A 27917-nucleotide genomic window follows, 5' to 3' on the forward strand; every position below is an offset into this window, starting at 1 on the left:
ACTTCCACCGTCATCTATCGAGGTGCTCGCAGTGAATAATGTAGCGATAGTATATAACAGACCCAAAAATGAACTTAATTCCTTCTTTACTAGATAAATCTGAAGGTACTTAAAGATTTCGATGCACGTATTTACCACATTTATCTAAACCCTAAGGTGGGTTTTATGGTTGAGGGTAGAGTTCAACAAATACGTGTAATATGTTCAACGGCGTGATACATTCAAACATCAGGGAAGGGAGACAGGATCCTATCTCTATGCCCTTATGGTTTCCCAAAAGGTTCTGGTATCCGAAATAGCACACAGCTCTGGTGAGGCTAAAGGTGCCCAGAGACGTCAACCGGATTCAAGCACGAGTCCTCCAGTCATTATCACGGAGTTCTACCCACTCACCTACCACATCATCTTGATAAACGTTTACTAAACGTATTGTTGGAAGGATTTTTGTGGAAAAAAACGCTCCTTTGTTAGCGGAAAACACCGTGTGTAGCAAATTACTTTGGAAAAGCAGAGGCCACATTATAAATAACGGGAGACATAAATTTAACTAAATCCATGGTAATTTAGTATATACATATATATATATATGTATATATATATATATATGTTTATGTATATATACATATATATATACACACATATATATAAAACTTTTTGAAAGTCTCACAAACGTGAATAATAATGTATAGCACTTAGCACTAGTGGACACAGACAAAAACACCTCTCTCCCTTGGTAAAGGTGGCCACGACCACCGAAAATTAAAAAAATAGTGAGTCTCTTTTCTGTGTATTTGTGTGTTTTTGTCTGTGTCCATTAGTACTAAGTGTTATGCATTATTTTATTTTATTAGGTAATCTACCGGCTAAGGTAGGTTTTTGGATGGACGTAATTACTAATTTAATAATTTGTGGCCCCTAGCAAAACACAACATCCTACTCTACATCAGGTCCGTCTTCAGCTCTGAGTACTTTCTTCCTCCCTTCAGCCCGTCCAACATCCCTATCCTGTTCCTTCCCTTTCCTCGTTTGCCTAACATTCTCCCCTCAATTACAGTCTTCAACAAACCGCTGCCGGTCAATACCCCCTTCAGCCACTTTTCCTGCCTCCATAGGATTGCTCCCAACAAACCCCTCTCTTCGCCCACCATAATAAGTACTTGGATCGTAGTCTTCCGTGGCGTTCAGGATTCGTGGATGTTTCCATTTTTCGGGTTCCCGCCGCGTTGGTAGTCATGCTTGACGACAGTTTCTTCGGGTCTTCGACCTGAAGACGCCTGGTGGAATCCAGGCGAAACTGTCGTCAAGCATGACTACCAACGCGGCGGGAACCCGAAAAATGGAGACATCCACGAATACCAAGTACTTCCTCGTCTGTTTTCTTCTCTGTCCATTTCCCCTTTTCCATTCTTCTCCACACCCACATTTCAAAAGCCCCCAGTCTACGTCTATCCTGCTTCAATGACTACGTTTCCGCGCCGTACATACAGGTAGCTACGCTCCATGTCAAAGTTTTTACGAGTCTTTTCTTAACGTCCTTACTCAACGTCCCCGTCATCAACTCCCTCCTTGTGAAAGCCTCTTTGCCTAGCGCAATTCTTCTCCTTACGTCCTTACTACTTTGACCGTGTTGCTCCAAAACACTACCGAGATACGTAAACTGTTCTACCTGCTCTAGTTTTTGCCCTCCTATTCTAATGTTAAGCTTAGCCTTTTTCTTTCTAGAAAATCGCATAACCTTTGTTTTATTAATATTGATTCTCATCCCATAACTGTCGCACTGAATTTCCAATACACTAAGCAATGCTTGCAACCCCTTGGCTGACTGACAAACTAAAGCTTGGTCATCAGCAAACCTAACTGATTTTACGAATTCCCCGCCCACCTTCATTCCTACCTCCAGTTCTTGCCATGCCTCTTTAATCATTTCCTCTGCATACAGGTTGAACAGCAACGGTGATAATGGGCAACCCTGCCTTACACCTCTTCCTAACACTGCCCAACCGGACTCCCCGTTTCCCACCTGCACCTGAGCAGTCTGAGACATGTACGGGTTGCGGATTAGCCTCCTTTACCTCCAATCTATTCCTATTTTCTGCAATATACTCATCAGTTTTTCCCAATTCACTCTATCAAACGCTTTTTCGAAATCTACGAAACAGGCAAATACCTCCTGGTTGTGTTCTATATTCCTCTCGATTAATAATCTCATTACTGCAATGGCATCACGCGTACCTCTCCCATTCCTAAACCCAAACTGATCATCCCCTAAGTAATCATTTGCCCTACTCTCTATCCTTTTGTTTATGATCCTGAGAACAACTTTAGCTGCGTGGGATATCAAACTAATTGTCCTATAGTCCTCACATGACGTGGCCTTTACCTTTTTCGGAATAGTAACTAAAACTGATCTCACAAAGTCTTCCGGCCAGATTCCCTCCTCATAAATACTACGGATCAGCCCATATAGCCTCTTCCTCCCACATTTTCCTAAGTATTTTAAAAGTTCCGCGGGAATGTTATCCACCCTCACGGCCTTATTTAGTGTTATCTCCCTTAATGCCCTTCCTATCTCATTGTCTAGTATTCCTGGACCTAAGCTGTCTTCCTCTACGTCATTTTCTTTTTCAATGTCTAACTTTGTTGGTCTGAGTTCTTTACTATACAGTTCTTCTATATATTCCTTCCATCTCTCTTGGATCTTTCCTGCGTCAACTATTGCCTTACCCGCCTTATCTCTAACTGTTAGCGAAGCTCTTCCTTTCTTACTTCCCGATAACGATTTAACTTTGCTGTACAGCAAACCGATTTCACCCTTCCTCTGCAAACTTTCCATATCCTCGCACTGCGTCTTCCACCATGCTTCCTTTGCTTTATTTGTTGCCCGCCTCAATTTATTGTTTAATTCTTTGTACTTCATTTTGCCTAACTCTGTATTTACATTCTTCCATTTTCGGCGCTCATCCATCTTTGTAATCATCTCATCCGGGACCCATGGTTTCCTAGTCCTTTTAGCGTTAACGGTTCCAATAGTGTCTTTTGCGGCTTTAGACAACCCTTTCTTGAAACTTTCCCATTTTTCTTCGATAGCACTTAGTTCTTTACCATCCTCCATGATTTCCTCTACCGCCTGTTTGTATTCCTTCTTTTTCAAACCATTTAATGCTTCTACCTTCCATTTTCTGACTCGCCGCCCCCGCCTTATCTCTTTGAAACGGACGCTACATTTCATAACACCTAAATTGTGGTCAGAGTCCGCATCCGCTCCCGGGAAGCTGTGGGAATTTATCACACTGTTCCTAAACCTGTGTCTAACCAGGATATAATCTAGCTGATACCTTTCTGAGTCACCTGGCATTTTCCATGCATACCTACGCCTTTCACGGTGTCTAAACCAAATGTTGGTGATGACTAACCCGTGTCTCCTGCAGAACTCAATTGCTTTCTCCCCGCAGTCATCCCTCTTGCCGAAACCGTAGTCCCCCACCTCATCACAATCTCTTCCTTCGCCTACCGTCGTATTCCCATCCCCCATCACCATTAAATGTTTCCCTGAAGGAACACCCGCGATTATGTTCTCTGATAGATCGTATATCCTATCGGCCTCTTCCTCCGTGTGGTTGCTCGCTGTCATGTATACCTGAATGATAACCAAGTTCGTCGGTTCTGCTTTTATCTCTACTAGTAATATTCTATCCGGACCTGTTCTATGCTGACTACGCTTCATCCTACCTCTTCGTTTAATACTATGGCAACCCCTCGTTGACTCTCGTCCCCGCCGCCGTATATTATTCCATAATTATCACTTCAGTAATTCCCATTGTCCTTCCCTCTTATCTCGCATAAACCTAAAATATCTATATTTCTCCTTTCCATCTCTCGTTTATATTCTCTAATTTTCCTGTCCTTAACATTGTCCTAACGTTCCAAGTTCCCATTCGAACTAAATTGGTCTTCTTCTTCTGTATATTCTGTCCTGTTGCTGTCGGTTTTCCCATGCAAGGGTTTCGTGGGATGACGACCGCGGAAGCATTGCCTCCCCCGCTGCCGGGCACGACACCGATTGGGTCGAGTCCCGTAGTTGCTAGGACTCATATTCTCTAACCTGTCCATAATTATATTCTTGCGAATAATGATTTAGGTGTTTCCTGTTTCCTTCATCAATAGTGGCTTTAAAGTGATACCATCACTCACTGGCCGCCCCACTGGGGTCAGTCACCTTACCCGAAGAAGGGTACCCGAAAAGTCACTTAGTTCGGGTAGAGCTGCAGGTGTCCAAAGTACCTTGCCCAGAAATAAACAAAGGAGTAAGACAAGGATGCAACCTCTCGCCAACAGTACTCAACGTATGCCTGGAAGAGGCAATAAAAGTAACACAAGAATTGGGTATCAAAGGAGTCAAGGTAAATGGAGAATATATCAACATACTCCGGTTTGCGAATGACATCGCAGTAGTGGCGGAAACGCGAGAGGACCTGCAAACAACTCTAAGTTCTATGGACCTAGTAGTGGGGGAATATAATATGAACATCAACAAGAAGAAAACCAAAATCCTTGTACATGGAAGAGAGAAGCTGAATGCAGATGTCACAATTCGAGAGGTGAAACTGGAGGGAATGGAATCCTTCATCTACCTGTGCAGCAGCATATCAGGGGATGGAAGAAGTTCGACTGACACCAAGCGAAGTATCGCCCAAGCTAAGAAGAAGAGGCAAATACTATGTTCAAAGAACCTAAGGTTGGAAATAAGGAAGCAATTCGTGAAGACTTTCATGTGGGGCATGGCGCTCTATACTTCCGAAACTTGGAACATTGGAAAAGTGGACCAGCGAAGGATAGAAGCCTTTGAAACATGGTGCTGGAGGAGAATGCCGAAGATTAAATGGATGGACGAAGTCATGAACGAGGAAGTATAAAGAAGAGCAGTTGAGGATAGACTCTACGGCAAAGAAGAAATAGATGGATTGGACATACATTGAGGCATAATGGATTGATTCGGACTCTAGTAGAAGGAAAAGGGAAGGGTCTACGAGGCAGACCAAGAGACATGTACATAGGAAAAATTAAGGACGGAAAACAGAGATTGAGGGAACTGACATTGAATAGAGTGGAATGGAGAGCTGCAGTAAACCAATCCTAGGATTTAAATACTAATAATGATTATAAATATATATATATATATATATATATATATATATATATATATATATATATATAATTATCATGTTCACGCCCTAATGAACCCTATAGACACCTATAAGAATAAGGGTATGATATAGGCATCAAATCAGCTGTATCGCCTACAAAAATGCATCAAACGAAACAAAAATTATTTAGCACAAATAAGAATATAAAAATTCAAAATAAGGTATAAATAATTGAATGCAAAGGTTTTTTCTATTTATAAAAAATGGGAGATCTCATGTTTGGGATTACCCTTGTATAAATTTTTTATTCAGCCATTGATTGAGAACCAGCATGATCTCTCTCTTAAAAATCGAGCTCATGAAGACTTATAATTATTGTGACACGGAAATACGTGCGGTGACTCGGATATACATGTTTTAATGAAAAACTGAATTCTCCTAAAATTACTTTAGGTGCTTTGGAGGGGGAAGGTATGTCATTGCATTCCGCCCACTTACGGATGGTGGATGGGGTGTCTGGAGAAATCCTGCCTTAGGTATATTATTGTCTTATTTTAGACATAGTTTATGGGGAAAGAAATATTTCTGATCACTAAGTAACACGTTGCGGAAATTCTTACAAGAGAAACTGTCGCTTCGGAATTATTTGAGCAATTATTTCTCCATAAAATAAGTTACGAAAAGTTTGTTTCATTTCGCCGTACCTATTCGAATTGCTATTAAAATAAAAAAATAGATGTAATTTCACAGTAATTTACTTCTTTTTCAGTGTAAATAAGTAGTTTAAATGGTCAGGGAATACTCGCAGTGAAAAATACTTCCTTTAAACGTACATGTGTTTTTCACAAGGAAAAGTGCTTGTCTGACATGTTAATGATATCGTCCATAATTACGTAAAATTATTTATTTATTTAAAAATGGGGGAGGGAGGTTAATATCTTTTGCATCTTGCAATAACGAGTATTATCATAAGTAGTTTTCATTTTGAGGTAGGTTTAGGATGGACACATATAGTATTCATCATTTTTATATAGCTTCGAGGGTATTTTGGAATAAATGAGTCGAAAATAGCTTTACGTAAGTTAAGAACAATTCCAGACGCTTATCCTTTCCTTTATTTACCTTTCGAGAAAGGTGAAAACAATCTCAATTTAAAATGTTTTGAACACTTAGTCCCATCAATCGATTACTTCCGTGCCAATCCATTCTCGTGCACTTCCTCCCCCTCGGTAATGCAATATCGTCGGCGTCTGAAATGGCGAGTCCATTCATATCTCCAGCGTTGCATGCCTTATCCATCCATCCATCCATTCGTCTCTCACACACAACGTTGGCATTCATGCAGCCATAAAAATAATGAAAAGCGATGCTGATGTATCCCTCACTACCGAATGCATAGCGGTTAAAATTAGTTCCCGTCTTCTCAGATGACGTTTTTATGCTTGAATATCAGAAAAATAGTATCTAGTATAATAACTCGATAGTTTCCAGGCTTTTCTCTGTGAAACCTACTGAGAAAAATACTGAGTAGATTTTACAGAATTTTATTTCACATCACCAGTTTTATTGAATTGTCGATATCTTCAGATCATCATACCTGTACGATAAAATAGGTCGTGTGAAATTAATTTGTGTGAAATATACGAAGCATTTTTTCAAAATATAGCATAATAAGGTGTATGCACATTTTAGATCATTTTGATTCAGCGTATCACTGAAAAGAAAGGAGAATGAGTGCAGGGAATGTCTGCCAAATGGCAAAAGAAGTTCGTGATGAATTGTTTCGGCGAAAAATGAGCGGTAGGGGGCACCTGTTTTGAAGACTGTCCCGGGGTGTGCGCCGACAACTGGCAAAGCGGACCCATTTTCATGCCCCTTCTTCATCTCCAGTGCTATGGCTTCCATAGTACAGGTGAAGAAGACGTGAGGGAAGTTGACTCGAAGGCTAAAGGGATAAGGAGAGAGGGAGCGGGAGACGTGAGAGCGAAAAGCGGAACAAGGTCGAGGCTTTTTCGCGTTTCTTTCATTCTGTGTTTCCAGCGCACGTCGTCACCTCGCACTCCCAAGGATAATCGAAAGAGGAAGTGAAGCGAGAGCCCCGAGGCATCATGGCGCTGCTCTCCCTCCCTCTGTCAGGTTGCAACCTCGTGGTGTCAACGATCCCAGCTCTCACCCCCTCCCTCCCTCCCGGCCCGACACCCTACCGCGGGAAGATGTTTGAAAATTCGAGCAAGCCGCCGCGCCCGCGCGGCTGGGAAGAACATTTGACGATCGTGGCGCGCGGTGAATTACTCGAGGAGCGTATCGATTCACGCCCCTAGCGGAAGGGTATGTTTGTCGGTGTGAAGTGTGTGATTCCAGGAAAAATATTCTCGTCGCTCGAGACGGTCAATACTATATATGCTGCCAAACTGGAAATAGAAAAATCGGAACTTGTTTTGGGAATAGCATGTGTCATTTTGATGTTTTTAGGACTTAATGTGAGCAAACATTGGGTATAAAATCGAACCTTCTTTTTTTTCTAGCAGCTGGTTTTGGCATCACTCTTTAAAAAAATGTTTCAAAAGACGGTGATTTCGTTGAAGAAGGAAATTAATGAATAAAGTTAGATTGAGTGACATAATTAGAAGAATTGAAGTTATTAAATTTCAAGCTACTTTATTTTAACTGTGATCGTATTTGTACGAGTAGGTATCCAGTGTATGTGCGTGGATAATACAATACTAAATTATTGATTTCTTTTTATAGTTCCTTTGCATATTAAGGCGAAATACCAAAAACTTGAGGCTTCAACTTCTCAACATGCATCCTTGACGAATTTTCCTAAGTTTTTTGTTAAGCTCTGACTCAAAGAATTTGAGCTTGATACTTCATCGTGGTGTAATGACCCCCTGAAAGAAGAAGCTTGGGGCACGCTTTTACCAACAACCTGAAAGGTAGTTATGCCTATACTTTTCAAATGATTCCCATTTTTCGTTTCTCAAATTTGAACGTGAGGTTATATACTTTTGAAAAAGCATGCAGTTAATAACCAGCGTAGCATAATGAAGCACTCAGAACGCTGAGTGTGGCAGCCAGCAAAACAGGCTGAAAAAAAATAAATGTTACTCACCAAAAATAGGTACCTTCAGGTGAATTTCACTTAAACAAAATACACACATATCTGGGTTTCTTTCCTTTAAGTTGTTTTTTTCTCTTCTTATCATTGTTCGCTCGGTCGTCAATATCGACATAAATACTCCGCGATCCACCAAAATGGTCTGTGGTAGTGTTAATTGTAATAACTCAGACATAAAGAAACCAAATGGCGAATTCATATGGAAAGGCGTGGTTCTACATTCGATCACTCCCCTCTCTCAATGAGGTTCCCGAACGATCAGAATCACTAAGTTGGTATGGATGTTATCAGAAAATGTGAGAGACTTAAGGAGAGGGAGTAAGTTTTTAACTGGAAAGAAACGGCGAATGGCTGGATCTAGAAACGGCGACTGGTTGAAACAATCTAATTGGGATTGGCTTGGGCCGGGTTTCCAGGGAAACACAAACATATGTGCATAACTTCGTGAGTCATTGAAATATGATTAATACGTACTCGATGAAACAATCTAAATTACTACTACGATCTCTTTGGTCAGTTGTTTTCATTCCGCTCGTGTCCAAAGAATCGATATTTTCAAGAAGGCGTTTTTGTGAGCCCTTCGCAATAATAATGTATCACCACCGCCCTTGTGTCCACCGTAGGAGGCTCTTTTGAGTAGATTTACGATTATCAGCTGAAACCCTTTTTTTCTAAATGTGCAGAATGACAATGAGTGACATGATGACCGACGGCCGAACCGGATATTAATCTTTAACGAAAGTAAACAAACACGGATCGTAACAATCCGGCATATGATTGTTATATGATCGATATCGATCGGAATATGTGTTCATACGTGTATCGAATCGGTCGATTATGCCAATAGTCAAATCTTTTCGGACATGGAGAACTTCTGAATAGTATTCGTCCTGGTCGTTCGTTGTTCCAACCTTCTGTTCGCTCGAAGTTGTGGGAAAATGGGACGCCACACTAGATTTTTGCCCAGTGTTATAGAATTTCCAGGACTCATCTCTTTCGTTTGCCTTCAGATGCTCTCGTCGTTCAAAATCCACTGTCAGTTTGGCGATGAAACCATTTCTTGACTCTCTCTCATTGTAATAAAAGATTGGTATTCATACCGGCTATCAATCCGAGGATTGGTTTATTATCTCCCCAAGCTACCCTGTTGCAGACCCTATCCTTATACTAACGTCTTACCATCACCTGCCTTCTGTAATTCATCCTAGCTTTTCCTCGCCTCTTCTACAGCTGACCACGACAATACAGTTAGCTATCGTGTCTCAGTATGTGGCCCATTAGTTTCACTCGTCTTTGAAAAGTCTTCCGTAGGCTTTTCTCTTCGCCAACCCTTTGAGGTTCTTCTTCATCAGCCCCTCGATCATTACATTATATTTCGGTCATTCTCCTTCAGCACATTCTCATCAAATTTTCAGCTCCTTCTAATGCAGTGTGGTAAAAAATTAAATGACCTTTTTATGAACCACTTCCTGAAGCCCAGATTAGTGTCATTAAAAGAACCACGCCGTCATAAAAATCCATGACATCACCCTCAAAACAAGAAGTAACAAGATTATGCTACCAGCTCGCAGCGTCACGTGACGAAAAATATTCACCGGGTCCACCGAAATGTGTACTTTCCAGCTGATCGACTTATATACTTCCTTGCTTATCGAATGGCATGCTTTCGTGCACATCATAACATAGTCTTCCCTGCTAATTGACGTATTCTTTCATACCTATCGAAACACAAGTACCGCGTTCCCTTCTTATCAAAATGTATTCTTCCGTTTTCATCGAAATTTTAACTACCCTATGATCGAAGCATATTTGCTCATCGTAATAAACACTTCCACGCTGGTGGTTCGCTAAGACTTCCTCGTGGATGGCCCTTTTCGCCAGAAATGTCCCCCACACCCCTCACCTAGTCGGTTGACCTCAAAGACTTCCCCAAGCGTGGATGGACGGCGGCGAGGTCTTGCGGTGCTCTCGCTACGAGATCCTTCGCGGAGGTTAGCGCGGGGAGGTTTGAGACCGGGAGAGGGTTTTGAAGAGTGCACAAGCGCAGGATAGAGGGGGAGAAATAAGGGAGAGGAGGCGGGGGGGGAGGAGGAAGGGGTTGCGTGTGCGCCGGGGGGGAGGGACGGCGGAGGGGGAGGGGTGGGCGAGGAGGGGAGGGGTGGGCGGGAGAGAGCCGGTCTGTCTTCTGCTCTCGGCGGTAGCACCCTTTCCGGCAGTTGTGTCCCAGCTGTTGAACGGGAAGGACGTGTGCTCGCTCTCCTTACGCATCCTCATCTCGCCTCCCCCCCTCCTCTCATTTCCCCCGCCCCTTAAACAATTTCACTCTCGTGCAAGGACGGGGCCTTGAACGAAAAAGACTCGCCCGAAAGGGAGTGCGGACCAGGGGAAGTTAGTTTCGATCCACTCACGCTTCGGCCGTGTTTTTTTGTTTCTTTCTCCAGTCGTCGACACCAAACGCATCGCACGAGGCATTCGATCTGCGAGAGCGCAACGGGACGGTATTTCTTCTTCATTTAACAAAAAAATAAAGGTTCGCTGCGGAGTGAGGGTCGTGGATCCCTTGCCCACCTCCCCCTCATCCTCCTTCACTAACCCACCCCTTCCTCTAGGTCCTCCGGGGGAGGATCCTTAGCGAGGAGACATCGCGTCCGAAGCGGATAGATTTGCGACCCACCCGCCAGCAGTTCGGACTATCCTTCTCTGTTCGTAGACGGACCTCCGCGTCCATACCTCCCACCGAAGCGACCCGCCCAATTAGCCGTCCCAAATGTTGGTCCTGACGGAGTTGTTGAAGGGGGTCCTCGAGGTGTTGGTGTTCTTCCTCCTGTGCGCTTATTACACGGTGGAGGCCTCGGTGCGCTTCCTGCTCGTTCCGCTCAGGGTGCGCGCCAAGAGCGTCGCGGGCGAGGTGGCCCTCATCACCGGTGGAGGCAGCGGAATCGGCCGGCTACTCGCCGTCAGCCTGGCGGCCAAGGGAGCCACCGTCGTCGTGTTGGATATCAACCAAACCGGTGAGTGAGCGAGGAAGGAAGGAGAGACCCCGTTTCGTCTACTCAGTTTTTTCTTCTTCTCCCGGAATTTTTATTTCGACCCCCGCTCGTCCTCCCGCCCCCCACTACCGCTGCAGAATGATTTCACTGTCCCCCTCTGCATGGCGGAAACGGTTTTAAAAACGTCTTCGAATCGCCCTAGTCGCAGGAGACGGAGCGAAACGTTCCATTCCGTGCTGTCATTGGCCGTTCGCCTTCCGTTGGCGCCCGCATTGCAGACCTCTTGTCTCCCCGCGTGGTCGGCGGTGTAGGTTTTTTCGCGGTCGGTACATGAATGAGTAGTTATTGGAAGTGTCATTGGTGTTGCATCGTTTCTCCCCACGCTGTACCCTTTCGTTCGGACGCGTCACCTGTGGCAGTGTTGTTTACCCCAGCGCCTGAGAGCGTGTCGAGCAGCGTAACCGGTCGCGGGGAATCGAAGGAGAACTCGCGTTTGTTGACGCCGTTCCTTGGGGAGAGGTTCTTCTGTCTACCGAGGACATACTTCCTCCTCAAAGCCGCTCTATAAAATACACATGATCGAACGTATTCTCTTCCATAATGTGTTGATAGGATGTAATGTGATAGTTGTGTGACCAATGGTAAAAGTTTCTCCGCATTCCAAATTCTCTCTATAATCATGACTATTGGATACATTAAAGAGACGCCTAACTAACGTTGACTGTTGGAGTCCTGTCTAGAGGAAATTCCGCTTCCGACGAGAAAAAAAATTCCATTCTGCTAATTTCACGATATCATGATTCACGGGACAGGTGTTTCGGGTTTTACTACTCGAGTGAGAGCTTTAAACGGAAACAGGTGCAATGTGAGTAATAAAAACACGTTGAGAAATTACACTGTTTTAAATTTTAATGTTCTTGAACGTGACAAAAACTTGGCATTGCGGGTTAAAATTTTTCTGCCAAATTTGGAAGTGAAAATGAGTATCTTAATTTCGTAGATTCCATAAGCGTTGTTGCAAATGCTTGCAATGATTAATCTTTGAAATAATGAGTAATATATCTCGTCAATGCTTCCTTACATTTACTATTGTCAGTTCCAATCGGAGTATCTATTCACTGCAGATGGTTTTAAATCGGGTGAAGAGCACTTCGGGTGGAGGGTGTCACTTTTGAGTCCAAAGTCAAAACTCAAACCAAATGTCTTCTTCCTTGGTGCATTTCTTCATCCATTTCCTTAGCCATCATTCGCAGATTACTCGCACATTGTTTCACGTGCCATATTGAAAGAGTCTATTACTGCTTAATGAGTATGGTTCCTTTGTGCGATTGCGATTCTTATACATCGTTAAAAACCAACACCAATGGCTTTCGAGTGATTGCTACAAATTAAAAAAAATCATGAAAGTTGTCTTAGGGAAATGTCGGAAAGTTTTTAAATTAGTCTGCTCTAAAAAACTTCCGCAGTCAGAATAAATTCAATCAGCTGGGCCACAAATGGCGTCAGAATTGATGTTTTTTTTAGTCACTTTATCTCTTGAGTTTGGGAAAATCGCCTTGAGACGCGAAGCCGCCGCGTCTATTAGTTTGTAATCCCTGTGAACCCTTTGGAACCCACGCAGGTTTACCTAGATGACGGTTTTCCGGGACCGTGCGAACCGCGATTCCTTCTCGGCCGACGTGAGTCGCCCATCTTCGGGCACTCTTCGTCGGCGCAGCCGCGTTCCTTCCTCCTTCCCTTGGGGTAGGACGGGGGGAGGGATGGCTCGAAAAAAAACCCCATCCCTCCCGTTTCGAGCGTGCTCGATGGCCACTCGAAAAAGTTTACGCTCGCGCGTGGCGAACGGTACTTCGGTGAGGGGAAAAGGGAGGGGGGTGCGGAAGGGGGATGCGTGGGCTTCCCCCGGGAGAGCGGCGGTGCAGTCGGCGGCGCGAAGGAGGCCGGGCGTCCGTGGAAACCTGTTTTTTATTCGACGATCGAAAGGGTTGGTGAGCGTTTTGTCCGACTGAGCTTCGCGACGTCGAGGAAGGGGAAAGGCGGCCAAAGATTTCGCGGACAGTGTACTCACGTGTGCCCCTCGAGTTTTAGGGTCATACCTTCGCCGTTTCGAGCGTTTTCGCGATGTTCTTCTGCGTCCAGTTGTCTGACGTCTACTTGGCAGCACCGATAATGTCAATTCACCCTGGGAAATAAAACAAATAAGTTGCCCATAAATCACATGGTAGGAAGGGTATTGTGAGGTATGTGTGTTGGTATGGTAGATGGATAATATGAGGGATATTTTATTTAGAGTAGAACACGGCCGCAATCGTTGAAGCATCAGTACAATTGCCCAGTGTTCTTCAAGGAAAAACCGCTACACACAAGCATACTCTAACTTTCCATGCGCCCAGATGCAATGTCCTCCACTTCACGCGCCAATGACATGCAGCATCAATCCTACAGACAACATCCTATACCCTGCATTAGAATTCTGGACAAGATGCAACCCTAAGGAACCCACATGTAAAAGAATGCTGAAGAGGTTAATCAGAGGCAAGCCGGGCGGCGGCCTGAAAATACGGAGATGGAATATAGACAGCCGTCGAAACAAAAGGCAGAAATACGTAATAATTGTATATTAAGCCGTCTAGGTTTATTCAAGATGAATTTTCAATCTCTCACAACGTACGAAGTAGATCGGTTTACCGTTATTTTTTTCTTCGTGAAGGGGAAAAGTTTCATTTCACTTCAATCCTACAAGAGCATTGAAGTCCGGAAACATGTACATCGGTGATAAAAATGGCAATTGGAGCTATTGTGAAGAGTCGTTGATGTTTTACTTTTAACTGCCTCGTGCTCATATTTCCACTTCCAGGTCATGTTTCCTTCCACAACAGTTCAATATACCCCCGGCTCATTCGCATTTGTTACCGCATTTGTTACCGAATTTATTAATACCTCGAGTGTGAACAGGATGCATGTCTGTGATTGGAGCCATTCCTAGTTACAGCGGGCGAGAACGGTACTGCACCACTGCATATATTTGATTAAAATATTAGGAAACATTTGGAAGCCTGTTAGACATTAGTCGTCTTGAAATTGGGTAATTTAAATTAAAAGAAAATTGTAATGAGAGTGGATCTTTTTATGGAATAAAGTTCGATTTGTATTGTTTCTCGCAAGTATAACGGGTGGCTGAATTCCATATACAATACAATATACCTGTAGTTTGATGCATGCCGCAAACAGTTATAGTTTAAACAATCGGATATTGCCCGTCATCGGCAAAACCCTTTCTCCAATGTTGAATCTCTGAAATAATACCCATCAATTGAAACTGTGAAAAAGTTTGTCAGAAATTCATTAATTATGACATAGCGTTGATTTGTACGGAAGCTAGAGATATTTGAGAACATAGTTATTCTTCTAACATTTTTATGTTGCATTTAATTTCCTCTTTAAAAAAGTACTGCCAATGGTAATGTCCAAAAACAGGTAGAGCCTATCTCTTCTACCTGTTTTCGTTGAACAGACGGCACAACACTATTTTCAACTCTTAAAAACGAACCCCACTTTTTTCCTTGTCCTAATATCGAAAATATGCTTAAGGACTTAGTCTTTGTACTCGAATAGTAGGAAAGATTTACATGACCTCGCTTGCGGAATTCTTTCCCGAGAGTGAACGTGATGAGTGCTCGGACTGTTTTCCGAGTTAAATTCTCCCTCGGTCGAATGTTTGTGTCCACTATTATCGACTGATCGCGATGATTAGTAGCTCTATACGTGGGCAGTGAATCCCCTAAAGAGTGCGCAGATAGTTCCATTCTTATGGAAATATTTACCTTCCAAACGACCACCATACTTTAGTGGCTTTGAACATGAGGTTACTTTGGTGGACACATAATATCGCGGTTATAAAAGTACGGTTGGGACTGGCTAAATCGAAAGACAGAAGAAGTAAATGCATGGATAATCTAAATCCCCTCAACGATATCTTTTCCATTATGCATTCGATGCTCCTGCCCTGGATTGTAAAAGTTCTTTCGACAAAAGTAGCGATTTTCCCGTATTTCATAGGCATGCAAAATACCGAAACGTAATTTGGCGAGAATCAAGCATATTTTGGGAATTTTTTGAAGCCGTATTTCAGCTTACCCTTAGATATCTGCTTTGCGTCTTTTGTTGCCACGCGTTATCGGTTTTTAAATAGCCTCGATTAACACGTAAAATTGTTAAACTCGTTATCTTATCTCCAGTGAAGTAATTTGCCTATCGGAAGAAAAACATCATTGGCGTTTATAATCACTACTTTAGTTGGAAGAATGGCCATTACTGTGGCCCGTTTTCATGGATAGCTCAAATGGAAGCGGTATAATTTTTATTTATTTAACTCCGCATGGTTATGTAGTTTGGGGTAGAAGAATATTTTGTATCATGTTAGTCACAGCTTACTTAGAACTAAAATAATGTGCAGGGGCCTGGTTTGATGGAAAACTTACCATAGCATAGGAGACTGCTGCCAATAATTTGTTTTTGGTGAAAGATACATTTTTGGAACTCCATAAATTGGAATAGTGGAATAGGAATATTATAAATTGAGTAGCTTCAGGCGTGATGTGGTGGAAGTCGAACATAATGAATAAATTATTGAAGCACTTTTCCACTTGATATCAAGTGGAAAAGTGCTTCAATCAGTTATTCAGGAATAATTATGAAGTACTATGAATTGAAATTGGGTGGCATTGAATTGAATATAAATAAATAAGTAGCAAATACTGCCAGTTACTAATGTGTAATTTGATTCGCTGATAGGATGTTTAGACAAACGATAAAAGAATTTAGTTGACTATCAATTCAATATAGACTATCAATTGATATAACTTAATCACTGGTGTAATTAGAGGAACGTCACAACTGGAGTAGAGAGATGGCAATCAGCAAGTGTACAGAGTGGCCAACTTAGACCTAAAAAGAACCTGTGTTTCGAAACATATCCTCTTGGACTTTCTCGTCCTACTATTGAGACGGGTGTCTTAATTTCAACGCTCAAATTGGTCAAAATAAATGAATCTTCAAGCTGGAGAACACGTATTTAAAACATTAGCGCCAGGATTAGAAATGGTCTCGAAAAATCTCACGATCGTGTTTTATATTCAAAATGATATAGAATTTAAAAATTATGCAATATCGTTATTATACGTGAATAAATTTTCATCGCGTGAAGGAAAAGGTTGCTTAAATTTTAAATGTGACTTGGCCGTTCCACCATCACATCTCGCGTGGAGCGGTTCGTTTTTCCACTCTCATTGTCTTGCATTTCCTGTTTGGTTCACTTTCTCGAGTTAATGACGGAATAAATTCGGTGCCCCGATGTCTTTGGGTTTTCACTCGCTGCTCGGTCCGCAGGAAGCCGAAGTTTTCCCCCAGTTTGCCCTGGGTGCCCATTTGATAATGGCGAGAGGAATGATAGCATCCGCACGGGGAACTAACATGTAACGCCATTTATAATTCTTGCATTCATATAAGGTAAAATATTCTTCGAGTTCCATCGAGCGGATCGCATGATCTTATTTCACAGGTCGGCCCGGGTCATTTTGTTATTTTGCACTCCTATCAGCGATTTATCATAAATAATTTTGCCATCTTTATAATCGTCTCTGGTAATACTATTCATGTTAATCATCTCGGGAGATTTTTAAAGAAAGACTGATTTTGCGGAAGCTGCACATTTTTTATTGGAGTCATATTGTCTTTAAAAAATATTGCGCAAGATTGTGTTTAACATCGTTATCAGTTCCGTGCGGTGCTTATTTCAACATCTTTTTAGCAGGATATGTTTGGGAAACGCCTTCAAAGGTGGTAATTTTTTCAATTGGCACGGGCAATCATGGTAATGAGATAAGTATTTTAAATAACCCAGGATGAAGTCTTTTTTTTAATGCAAATAGGGCATTACAAAGGAAATACAATCTCTTTCGTGCAAACCGTGAGTGGATTATTTGAAGCACTCGGTCACGGGAAACAATTGATGGGGGAGAATTGAAAGGAAGAAAATTATAAGGTGAGATAGAGGAGGAACGCCGAGGCGTTTTGAACGGTTTGGGTGCTGAAAGGTTCTGGTGGAATTGCAGGGAGTATAATGGGTCGTTAAAAGAATAAGGGTAGTTGCGGTGAAGAGGATGAATGGAGGCTTGTTTTCGGGCTTTGAGATTGTTGCTGTTTGGGTACTCAATTTGAAACATCCCGAGAACTTTTCGCTTTGAACAATATTTGATTATAAGGTGAATATGAATATAGTGTGGCCTAAATACTTGATAAGCGAATAGAAATGTGTGACAGGTTCATAAAATGGATAAGAATCGAATTTCTCAAACATATATTTGAGAGAATAGTAAATTAGTTGAGAGGAAGTGGGGACACCTAAGAAATCTTCGTTGAATGTGATCAAAGAGACTTTCAAGGGAAAGAATACTTCAAATCTCGTGTTTCTAACATTATTTATGAACATACGCGAAAGAAATGTGCAAGGCCGGGGCAACATGGAAGAAATAAGCACGAGGAAGTTCCGTGGAATATCTTAAAATCTGAATTTTTGTGGTGGTTATACCCCATGACGGGAACGCAATCAAGGGTACGTACACGCACCTGCGTGGTAGTATCGTTTTTCAACAACTCACATATGCACGTTTCTCACAAATCCTTTCCCCGAATTATGTTATAAGTAAATAGCGCAGACCAAACGACGTAAATGGAGGAGGAACGCAAAATGTAAAATTTTTTCTCCTGCTAATATTTGGCTTGTTTCGTGTTTCTTTGGTTTTTGACCTACAAATGGAGTTATAATCAACAGTAGTCTACCAACTTCGGAAAGATTTTTAGTGTAATCAGACACTGTACACTGCTGTTCACAAAAGCCGCAACTAGCAAGACACAAACCCCGCGCACATATTTTTGCAATATTTCATGCTGTAACTCTTTATACTTTCTCTCTCTCTTAATTCCACCCAAAATAGCGAATAATTTTTTTCCTCCCTTGGCCTCGCTTTCCCAGTATTTTTCTCTCTTTACCGTCCTCAGCATCCCATTGCTTCTCAGTCTCTCCTGCATCTACTCTTCTCATTCTCCTTCGAATTTCTCACTGCAGCCGTCTTCCTTCCCCTACCATGCCGAGGACTTGCGTTGTTTTCATTTACGTTCATTTTATTTACCTCATTCTTCTCCACACCCATATCTCAAAAGTCCCCAATCTACGGTTGTACGATATTCCTGCTTCATCAACCTAGTTTCTGAACAACAAAAAATTATATTCCATTTTACAACGTTCACTAGTATTTTCTTTGCATCTTTACTGAAGTTGGCTGTCATCAACTCGCCCGTCTCTTTGTAAACGCTATCTTACCTAATGCCTATCTTCTTTTAATGTCCCCCCCACCTCAGCCGACCATCTCCCAAAACACTTCCTAAATTGGTGAACTGTTCAAACTGATATTCTTTATGCCACCCAAAATTAAAGTAGATGGAATGACGAGGTTAAAAATCAAGATATCTTATTCGTAAGTTTTAATGCGGTTAAGTCGGCACTATTCTCTTTGGTACGTGATATGGATAGCAGTACCAGAATAAATTGAAACTACGCTTTATAATATTTTCAAATGTATCAATAAAATTAGTCAACTTTCAAGGTGAGAAAGCCCGTAATATGACATATTGTTCTATTCAAGATCTTTGAAGTAAAATAATCGCTCCTGATTGCTTGAATGTTAATTTTACTCAGCTGATTTCCGAATTTTGTGACATGAATCGCATCCTGGAATAACTCGCATTTTTCATTCTTAGACAAAACTCTTTCACACATCGGAATCGGACGAATAAATCAACCGTTTAAAGTTAAAACACTGATATTTTTTAAATAAATGTTTTCGTTAGCATACAGCTTAGAATTATTTTTGGTTGGACCTTCTTGGGTTGCCTATTTATTCTGCGAGTTTAATTTCCAAAAGCGAGCGATGAAAGCTAGATTTGACTATATTATCGCCGCATGATATTCAGACGCAACAGGCCTTGGAATTTGTGGCGCCCTCATTAAGCGGTGATACCTACGTCACGGCGAACGGCCCTTTGGAAGATCGTGGGTATAGTAAAAGATTACCCAAAGCCGGAATATGAATTCATTTTTCAGAACGAGACTTCGTCGGTCAGCCTACCTTTGTCACTCTAAATATCAAACTCTGCGCATTCAGTTTATGCCGAGGACGACAGTTCGTTTTTTAAAGATTTCGCTATTTTTTCCTAGCAATACATGGTGTGTCGTCAACTATATACCTATGATAAAGCTATAGGCAAAGAAGTTGTTCTGGAAAGTTGTAAAGCTCTAAAAAAATATGATAATATCCTAAATCATTAAAATGATGTTTGTGTAATGTCAAAAGAATTGCTATGGGTTGCTGTATTACCATAAGTTTCTCTGAAGGCTGATTGGAAATGAGGTACTCAAGGACAGCGGGATGATTGCCCTGAGATTTGACTATGCGTAATGAAAAGACCGAGAATAAGCACAAAATCCGAGCCATCGCGAGGAATTTTCACGTGTTGACAAGTCGTTGGTAATGATCTTCACGGAAGATACGTGGATAATGGCCCCAGATATCGAGGCATCTATTTTGACCTCAAGATTCTCTCTCGGAAGCGTTTTGCATGTTCACGAATGGCTAAATGATTTCACTTTTAGGCGGCCAAGAACTTATAAATAATGCCCTCGTCCGGTAGAAGAAAATATCCAGCCTTATTTTCAAAAATGTAATTTCGGACGGCAGCTGCGTAAATTCATTCGCGTGGCGCTGTCCATAAGGTCCAAACCGGGTTGCTCCAAGGACCACAGAATTATTTGGGAGATTAGTTTTTTTATAGATATTTTTTTAATTCCTTCGCTTCTCCCAGCCGACGAACCGAGCGAGCGCTCGAGAAGCGGTCGTCATTCATCTCTAGGTCAAGGATAGTTGGGCCATTCCGAGACAGATTTTCAACGACGGTGTAGCATGGCTCGGCCCCCAATTACTAACCTGATCCCCTGCTCCCCCTCTACAAGAGCGTTGTCTGAGCGGCCAGTGTTTCCCACATCGCATATGCTCGCATTGAACTCTGGGCCAGGTTTCCCTCGAGGAAAGAAAGGCTGTGTATCCCCATCGCTCCACCACCAACCCAATCAAAGCAAACCACTTCTAATCTAAGGTTCTTAGAATACACCTGGCGTTCATTCTCGCGCGGGTAGCACTTTATATGGAGTGGTAACAGGCCAATTAATTTGGGCAGGCGAAGAAGGAGGAAATGAATGAAGGAAAAAAGGAAAAGGACGCGTCAGGGCAAGTCGTGATTTCCTTATACTAGTGTGTGTGTGTGTATATATATACATACATGCATATATATATATATATATATATATATATATATATATATATATATATATATATATATATATATATATATATATATACGCAGTAATCAACCCGAAGGTCGGAAAAAATAAATAAAAAAATTATTTCCTGAATAGATACATGCACTCAAGTGTTCGTAGAATAGCACCCCTGTGCGTCCACACCCACCCACTGGCAGCGGGTTTTCCATGCCTGGCACGCCTTCTGGAAGGTGACGCCCGGGATGCTGCTTAACTCCCTCGTCACGGTATGTTGTAACACTTCCACTGAGCCGTAGTGACGTCCTTTCAGCACGGATTTGAATTGGAAGAAGTCTGGTGGGGCTCATAAAAATTTGGATCCTCACTTACATGGTCGAGAAGCTTTTGGCAAATCCGCGTGCGAGTTTCCTTTCGTTTGTCCGAGAGCACACGCGGCAACAACTTCGCATACACTTTTCTCATGCCCAGGTTTTTGGTCACAAGTCGATGCGCATCACTTTCCGGGATGCCAAGTTCATAAGAATCCATGAGAACACTTGGTATGCGATCCCTGTCCAACAAAGCCATCTTTAAAGTCCATTTTTTATGTCGAAGGGCGCCCTGAACGTTCGGCGTCTTAAAATAGTCTCTACCCTCCCGAAACAACTTGTACCACTCTAAAACGCCCGATCTAACCATTGCGTCATCACCATAAGCTGCCTTGAGCATGTCATGAATCAATTTCCCGGTTTTGCCTAGTTTCACGCAAAATTTGTGGGGCAGGGATGTTCCAATAGCTTGTTCATTACGGAGCGTAGCGAGATCACGTTATAGAGGTTTCGCAAACGAACGATCCGCACTCCGCGAAGGCTGACAGCCAACGGCCACCGGCCTCCAGCCTTTCCTAAGACTCCTCGCCCTTGAACCTAGCCAAAGAAACTGCCGCCCGTCCGTCCATCCGGGAAAAAATAAATCATGCTACTTTTGGGACAGGCCTTGTAGATATAAGGAAAAGGGATAGGAACGCATGCAAAGGAGAAATACAAGAATGTTGGGGAAGGTGGAATCAAGCAGATTACAAGCGTAAAACCTTTCTTTCACCGGAACTTGGACCACGGTCATATATTCGCTTTTTGGCGGGTTTTCGTGTGTGAATGTGTATTTGGCCAATGTGACTCTCTTCGCTCTTCTGACCACGAGTGCCACGAAATGCACTGTTCCTATCCTTTATGACATTGTATGATTGCTTTCTCTAGTACCCTTTCCCCTTGTGTTCTCGTCCAGTTCTTCTTTGGTGGGTGAAATAGCTCCCGAACGCCATCTCCTGACAAAATAATCGGAGCGCTTGGTTGCTTAAACCCCCCTCAGATTTTAGTGTAATTTACTTTTCCTCGATAGCGCCAGTGGTTAAGAGAATCCGCCCGCCATGTTGAAAGAGCCGTGGTTCAAGTGCCGGTCAAGGATACTATTTTCCGCTTGTGATCTGCTAGATTCCACCTGCCTCACCATTCCTGTGTTTGTCCTATGTATTTGTTCCTGTCCCTCTTCTTTATTCCCCTTTAATTTAATGTTTAATTAATTAGTACAAATAAAATGCGCTACATTCCGGGGCATACGAACGTAATATAACCGGCACGGGAGGATCTAAGCATATTAGTTTACCTCTTTGCGAGACATGAAGTCAATCCAATTATCTGAAGCGACACTGATTTCGTCGTTACGTGAAAGCCCGATAACTCTTTGTTTTGCTTCTGAGCTAGCCAGATAGTCGAGTTATTGGTTTATCTTTCGGTGTTTACTTAGTGATTCTAAGCATGGATTGTTAATTTTGTCGGGGTTTGCTATGGTTTGCATCGAGGTGAGATAGGTGAAAGATCGTCTCCTATCTTATTCCGATATCATACGTTATTTTCCCCCATCGAGAAGTCTATTTTTTCAATGTTGAATGCAGTCATTTACTGTCTCTATCACAATAATGATATAGTCTGTAATTCTTGCTTTATTAAAATTTTAAATATGTGTATTAAGGGGAACATATATTCAAAAATGTTTCGGTGATGCCTGCATAAAGAGTGTTTATGCTCCAAAAAATGTTGTGCGTTGCAGCATCAAGTAGAAACTAGTTTTTCATCGGTGAATTGCAGTTATTGCTATGTAATGGGTTTAAAAAGAAACGATTTCTTTATATTTTAACTGAAGTGGTTTAATGTTAATCTCCAGCAGGACTTCATGAATTACTTCTTTTGAGGTACCCTCCGTGGTTAATTGGAATAACTTAGAATTCAAATGATTGGAGGTTCAGTATTCAGTTTTACCACTCCTTTATACAATTATAAATTTCTCATATTAATAGAATAAGTAGACAGTTAAATTTTTTATACGTTCATATACTGTAAAAACAAATTGCCGTCAACTTAGTTCAAGCCGAAACGTTACTTGCTGGAAAAAACAATTCGCTTATTATAAAGCCCAAAGATCTACTCGTTGAAGCCACCATTGCAACTGACACTCAGAAGTATTGTATTCAATTAAGTGGCGTAATGCACTGTAGCTGCATTCTTGAATAGATAGTTTTATAGTGAAGTTTACCCCGTTACGACTAATACCGTTAGCTCCGTGACTTTGCGTATCTTTCAACGAGTGTAAATTAACGGTCACACAATTATTTGAAGTACTGAAATGGAAACGGGAGACTGCTTCTTAGACTACTTGATAAATTCAAATAGTATGTCTATAATTCTGACACAGAGGGTAATTACATTGGCTCCGAATTAAATTTGTAGTTGATACCAGGACGAGAAATTGACTATCGAACAAACTGATGTAGTAAAGCTTTGTCCCTGACAAATTTCGTGACCAAAGCATTATAAAACGTCACGTGCGACTATTCAAACCTTCCGGACATAAAAGTTCTACCCTACGTTAATAATCATCGCTTAAACCAATGGTTAGTGACCTAATATATTACTCCATGCACCCCTTTTGCCGTTTCTTGAGTAAAATACGTACCCTTGTGAACTCAAAATATGGCTAGGCATGACCTAAAATTCAAGACAAATTCAGATGGCAACTAACATCAACTTATGTCTTCTTTACATCAGGTGAAACCTGGTGGCGCACCTGGTGGTGACACCTTGGTGTTGATACGCGCTTTGTGATTATGAATGTTAAATAAGTGAAACCATCTGTGTTTGTCGTTAATATTTATGTTTTCTTAAAGGAATCCTACGCAGAGTTGTGGTGCAGATATAACACATTATGATCGTATAATTGGGAAAACTGAATCAATTGGTTTAAAAGCTCCTCCTGATTTTGTAATTAGTGAATTTTGTGAATGTTTGTTCATTTGAGTGAGGGAAATGCTGCATCACTGGAGGCAAATGGGATTTGTTCAAGAGGCGTCGTTTAATAGTTTTTAGGCCAAAATACAATATTACTTACTACGCTTACGTTCAAGGTAAAAAAAACTTTTGGAGCCATTGCGACAAGAATGGTTTTGATAATAATTTTCCGTTCCAATGGATAAAATGCGCTGTCTCCAGTGACTTCCTCCAAATGGAAGCATCTTATGGAACCATTATGCAAAAATCGATTTATTAATAATAATTTTCACCAAGGGCCAATTTATAATATATCCCGTCAGTTTCACCCTACGTTAGCAAGTTTTGGGTGCGCAATAAACAATTATTAATGGGTTTTCGTCTCCAAATGCTGAAATACAACCTTTACAAAGTAAGCAGCTTTTGGTATCATTACGCGGCAACTGATTCAGTAATAATTATTCGTACCCAAAGGCAAAATAAAGTATTCCCCGTCACTTCCAATCAAATGCAGTAAATTTTGCAAGGTTAGTCAAAAAAAGCTTAATTAATGGCTTTTTGCCATCCAAGTGTTTGGTGAAGATACTGGCTGGCATTGTTAATTTTCTCCTTGAATGCTGGAAACCTTAATAAAAAAATAGCAAAAGAACGAAACGCTAGGAAATTCGAAATAGAAAATTACTCACTGATTACTGACTTTGCAGCTTGATACTCATCAACTGGCGAGTCTATTCAGCTGAGGACGGCGGGTTCTATTTTTTGTGTCTGCACGGTAGTTGAGGTTAGCTGGGTAATCGACCAAAAGCGGTCCATCAATTCGAGAAATGAGGCCTTTTCACAAAAAAACCATATCTGGAAATTTTCGTTGTTCCGCATGCATCGCGTTGGTCGTGTAAAATGTATGACCATTCCAGCCATCCTTCCGAAACTGTGAACTGACAGAGAGCACTGACAAAAATGTGGTTCATTGGCACGCACTAATGGCCTGCGTGGGTTCGGACGTTCCTTAAAACAGACCTCATTTTCGCTAACTCATAAACTGGCAACAGGATATCCCTTGCTGATTGTATCAACATTTGCGTCGTTAATACGTTCCCATGGATAAAACAAACACATCGCTGTGGAGAGGTATAAGGTAGTCTACCGTTTCCGGAAGGTTTTGGATGCACACAGGCTGAACGTCGCTACTGTTCTTAACCCTGCATATTATGACCTAACCTGACACCCTACTTTACGATAAAAATATTTTCATTACCGCATACTCTCTACCTTCTTTCATTCCAAGGCCTAAGGTCACCTCTGCATACACCTATCAACACACGTCGACGGGTTGATTAATTTTTTTACTTAATCGGGATATGGCGTGGCACCATAGCCTGGTTTCAGGGTTCGGTTACTGACTGTAGGCCTTGAGTTAGATTCTCATCACCTAGGGGAACACCCACCATTGCTGTGTGATATTGCAGCTACCAAATCTTAGCGGGAAACCACAGGCTGCACAGGAGAAGGAACTGCTCCGCTTCCACTATGATGATGCGTGAATTCCAAACGACCTGAAGGGATTAGTATGAACGTGATAGTCCAGAGAGTAGGTTCGCTGGGAAGCCAACCAGATGGCCTGGGCTCGATTCCGGGGGAGATGCGTTTTGGTACCCTCTGCTTCACTCGTCTGTGTGATTTTTCGGGTACAAGATCTACTTTGGAATTCACAACTGGCGCATGGGATCTGTACACTAATATCCTGATACGTCAATTTCAGGGTTTACGCAAGGGTTTAGCTTGAGATGAGCTCAACCCACACCTGTCAAACTAACCTTCGAATTGATTACTGCGGTAGAGATTAGCACGAGGCAAACTCCACGATCTTCGGCCAAATCATTATTGGAGTTGTAGGCCAGACGACAGTGATAAGTTATAGGAAATTGACTGCAGAATCAATCGATCGATATAAGCCACACTCCCTCATGGGCCCTTTCAGGGAAAGCTGTAGATTGTCGTGGTTATAGTTTGGGGAGTAAGCCTCAAGTCATTATGTAGTCATTTGCAGGATATGCTGTTGATCCGGGGCGGATATTGGACAAGTTCTAAAACCGCTCGGCTTTGTAAAGCCCCGGTTCTGGAGTTCTGTCTCCTCCGGCGGCAGCAGGAATGGCTCGTGCGGGGACAGCGTGCTTCCATCATGACAACTCCAACACACCCTCTCGCCCGGTGGCACCCGAAAGAATGTCTACATTCATGTCGTGGTACTTATCGTAAGGGAGTGACGAACCTGCGGACACCAAAAAAAGGGAGATGTCGTATTATTTCGCCGTTCGAGACCTTGCGAGAGCCTATGCGAGTGAGTGCGTGTGTAGGCGCGCCATGGGATGGGAACATCGGGGAAGTCCTTCTCTCTCTCTCTCTCGAGGAACGGGACAAATTGAGGTTGCCCGGTCGTCTTGGGAGAGATGCATGGGCTGAGGAGGAGGGAAAAGAAGGGTAAGGCCTGGGGAGGGGTGTACCACGTGAAGCGTGGGGGGGGGAAGTTAAAGAGAGAGGGAGGGAAGAAGTCGGAGAGACGAGCGTTTTGTCGGGAGTGCCTGGGGGAGGGTGGAATTTCAATCGCCTCCTTCGCCTATCCAGTTGTGGGTGTGGGTCCAGGACCACGTGTTCAAGTGCGTCCCGGGTGGAAAGGAAACGGAAGGTGGAGGGTTTGGCGGTCCAGGGGGAGGAGGGGGGGAGTAATGCGGGCGAACAGGTAGGTGGTGGGCCTTCCTGCTGAGGTGACGTCAACCTTCCCCTTCCTGCAGCTTGGATTCGCTCGCCCAAGACGCTACGGCGTGATGACGTTTCTCAACAGCTCGCGGGGTCGAGGATGCGCTGCTAGGTGGTGGCCATTTAGGATACCGTGGTTCGGTGCATTTATGTATTAATTACTGCTCAGCCTCACCCTGAGGCACGCCCATGAATATTTCTAGGTACATTATCGCTATCGTTGAAAATAATGCTATTTTCGTTTTAAGTACATTTGGCTATCATGGATACTATGACCTAGCAGCAATGGTTTACGGTAGCTCCAAGGATCTATTCGTTTGGTTTCGCGTAAGAGAATTCGGAAGGAAAGTTAAGAAGTGATAAAATATATTTAGTAATGCATCGTGTAGTACATAAAGATAGTACGCCCGCGTTATCGAAGTCCATTTTTCTTACTTGTATTAACTTATCTTGATATTTGGCATCCTCAAGTCTTTGTCATACCTTTACAATTATTCGATTTTATATGGAAATTATAATTAAATGAGAACTAAATGGTGTCACAGAAAAAAATGATATCTTTTGACAGGATAGTAATGAGACTAGTCCCGTGGATATCCTGCCCAACATGCTGGTATAATCCCACGTTTGCATTCACTGTTATATTGCGTATGATTGCGAGACTGAATTGAAACCAGTTTTGAGTTAAAAAAAACAAGCCTTAGGATTTACGAGAAATAGGTGACCAAGGTGTGCTATCAGTGTTCTCTGCATAATCTGGCAATGAGGCTTGCCACTGATTTTTTCTTATTTGTAGGATATGGATAGGAAATCATTAATTGCAATTTTATGTGAGAAAATGTATTAATTTAATATAACCTTCACTCTGTTTATTTCTAGGGAATCGAGTGGAAAAATGTTTTTCTGTGAGAAAGATTTTTTCGCTCTATTGCCATGAAGTTACCTTAGTTACGAGAATAACGAAGTTTTTTTGCAGCTTTCAAATTGAAATATCAATTTATTAAGATAATTAGAGGTCTTTTTAATGAAGGATATTCCAATTTGAAAGAATTGTATTCTAGAAGCTCTTTAATGCGGATATGTATCTAAGTTTTCCTGATTAGAGTAAATATTAGTTACAATGTACTTCAACTTCCTTACTTTCGGGTATTGAATTTCAGTCGTCGAAAGTAGCTAACAAGTTTTCATCAATGCCAATGAAGATCGTCTTACGCTTAT

The 27917-nt window shown here is 42.1% G+C and overlaps 1 protein-coding gene across 3 annotated transcripts in view; it reads left to right on the forward strand.

The window, feature by feature from the left end:
* Positions 1 to 10469: 10469 nt before the first annotated feature.
* The window catches only part of LOC139696263 (short-chain dehydrogenase/reductase family 16C member 6-like), a 178497-nt gene continuing 161049 nt past the window's right edge, over positions 10470 to 27917 (forward strand). Inside the window, exons 1-2 of one of the 3 annotated variants that reach the window (XM_071594949.1) lie at positions 10471 to 10792; positions 10872 to 11273. In XM_071594949.1, the coding sequence (XP_071451050.1) occupies positions 11030 to 11273 (244 nt within the window). In that variant the 5' untranslated portion in view covers positions 10471 to 10792; positions 10872 to 11029. Of the gene's footprint in view, positions 11274 to 27917 lie in introns of all 3 variants that reach the window. The other 2 variants (XM_071594950.1, XM_071594948.1) reach the window with 2 other exon arrangements.

The sequence above is a fragment of the Hetaerina americana genome, unplaced genomic scaffold, assembly GCF_022747635.1.
Source record: "Hetaerina americana unplaced genomic scaffold, ioHetAmer1.1.p SCAF_7, whole genome shotgun sequence".
NCBI lineage: Eukaryota > Metazoa > Arthropoda > Insecta > Odonata > Calopterygidae > Hetaerina > Hetaerina americana.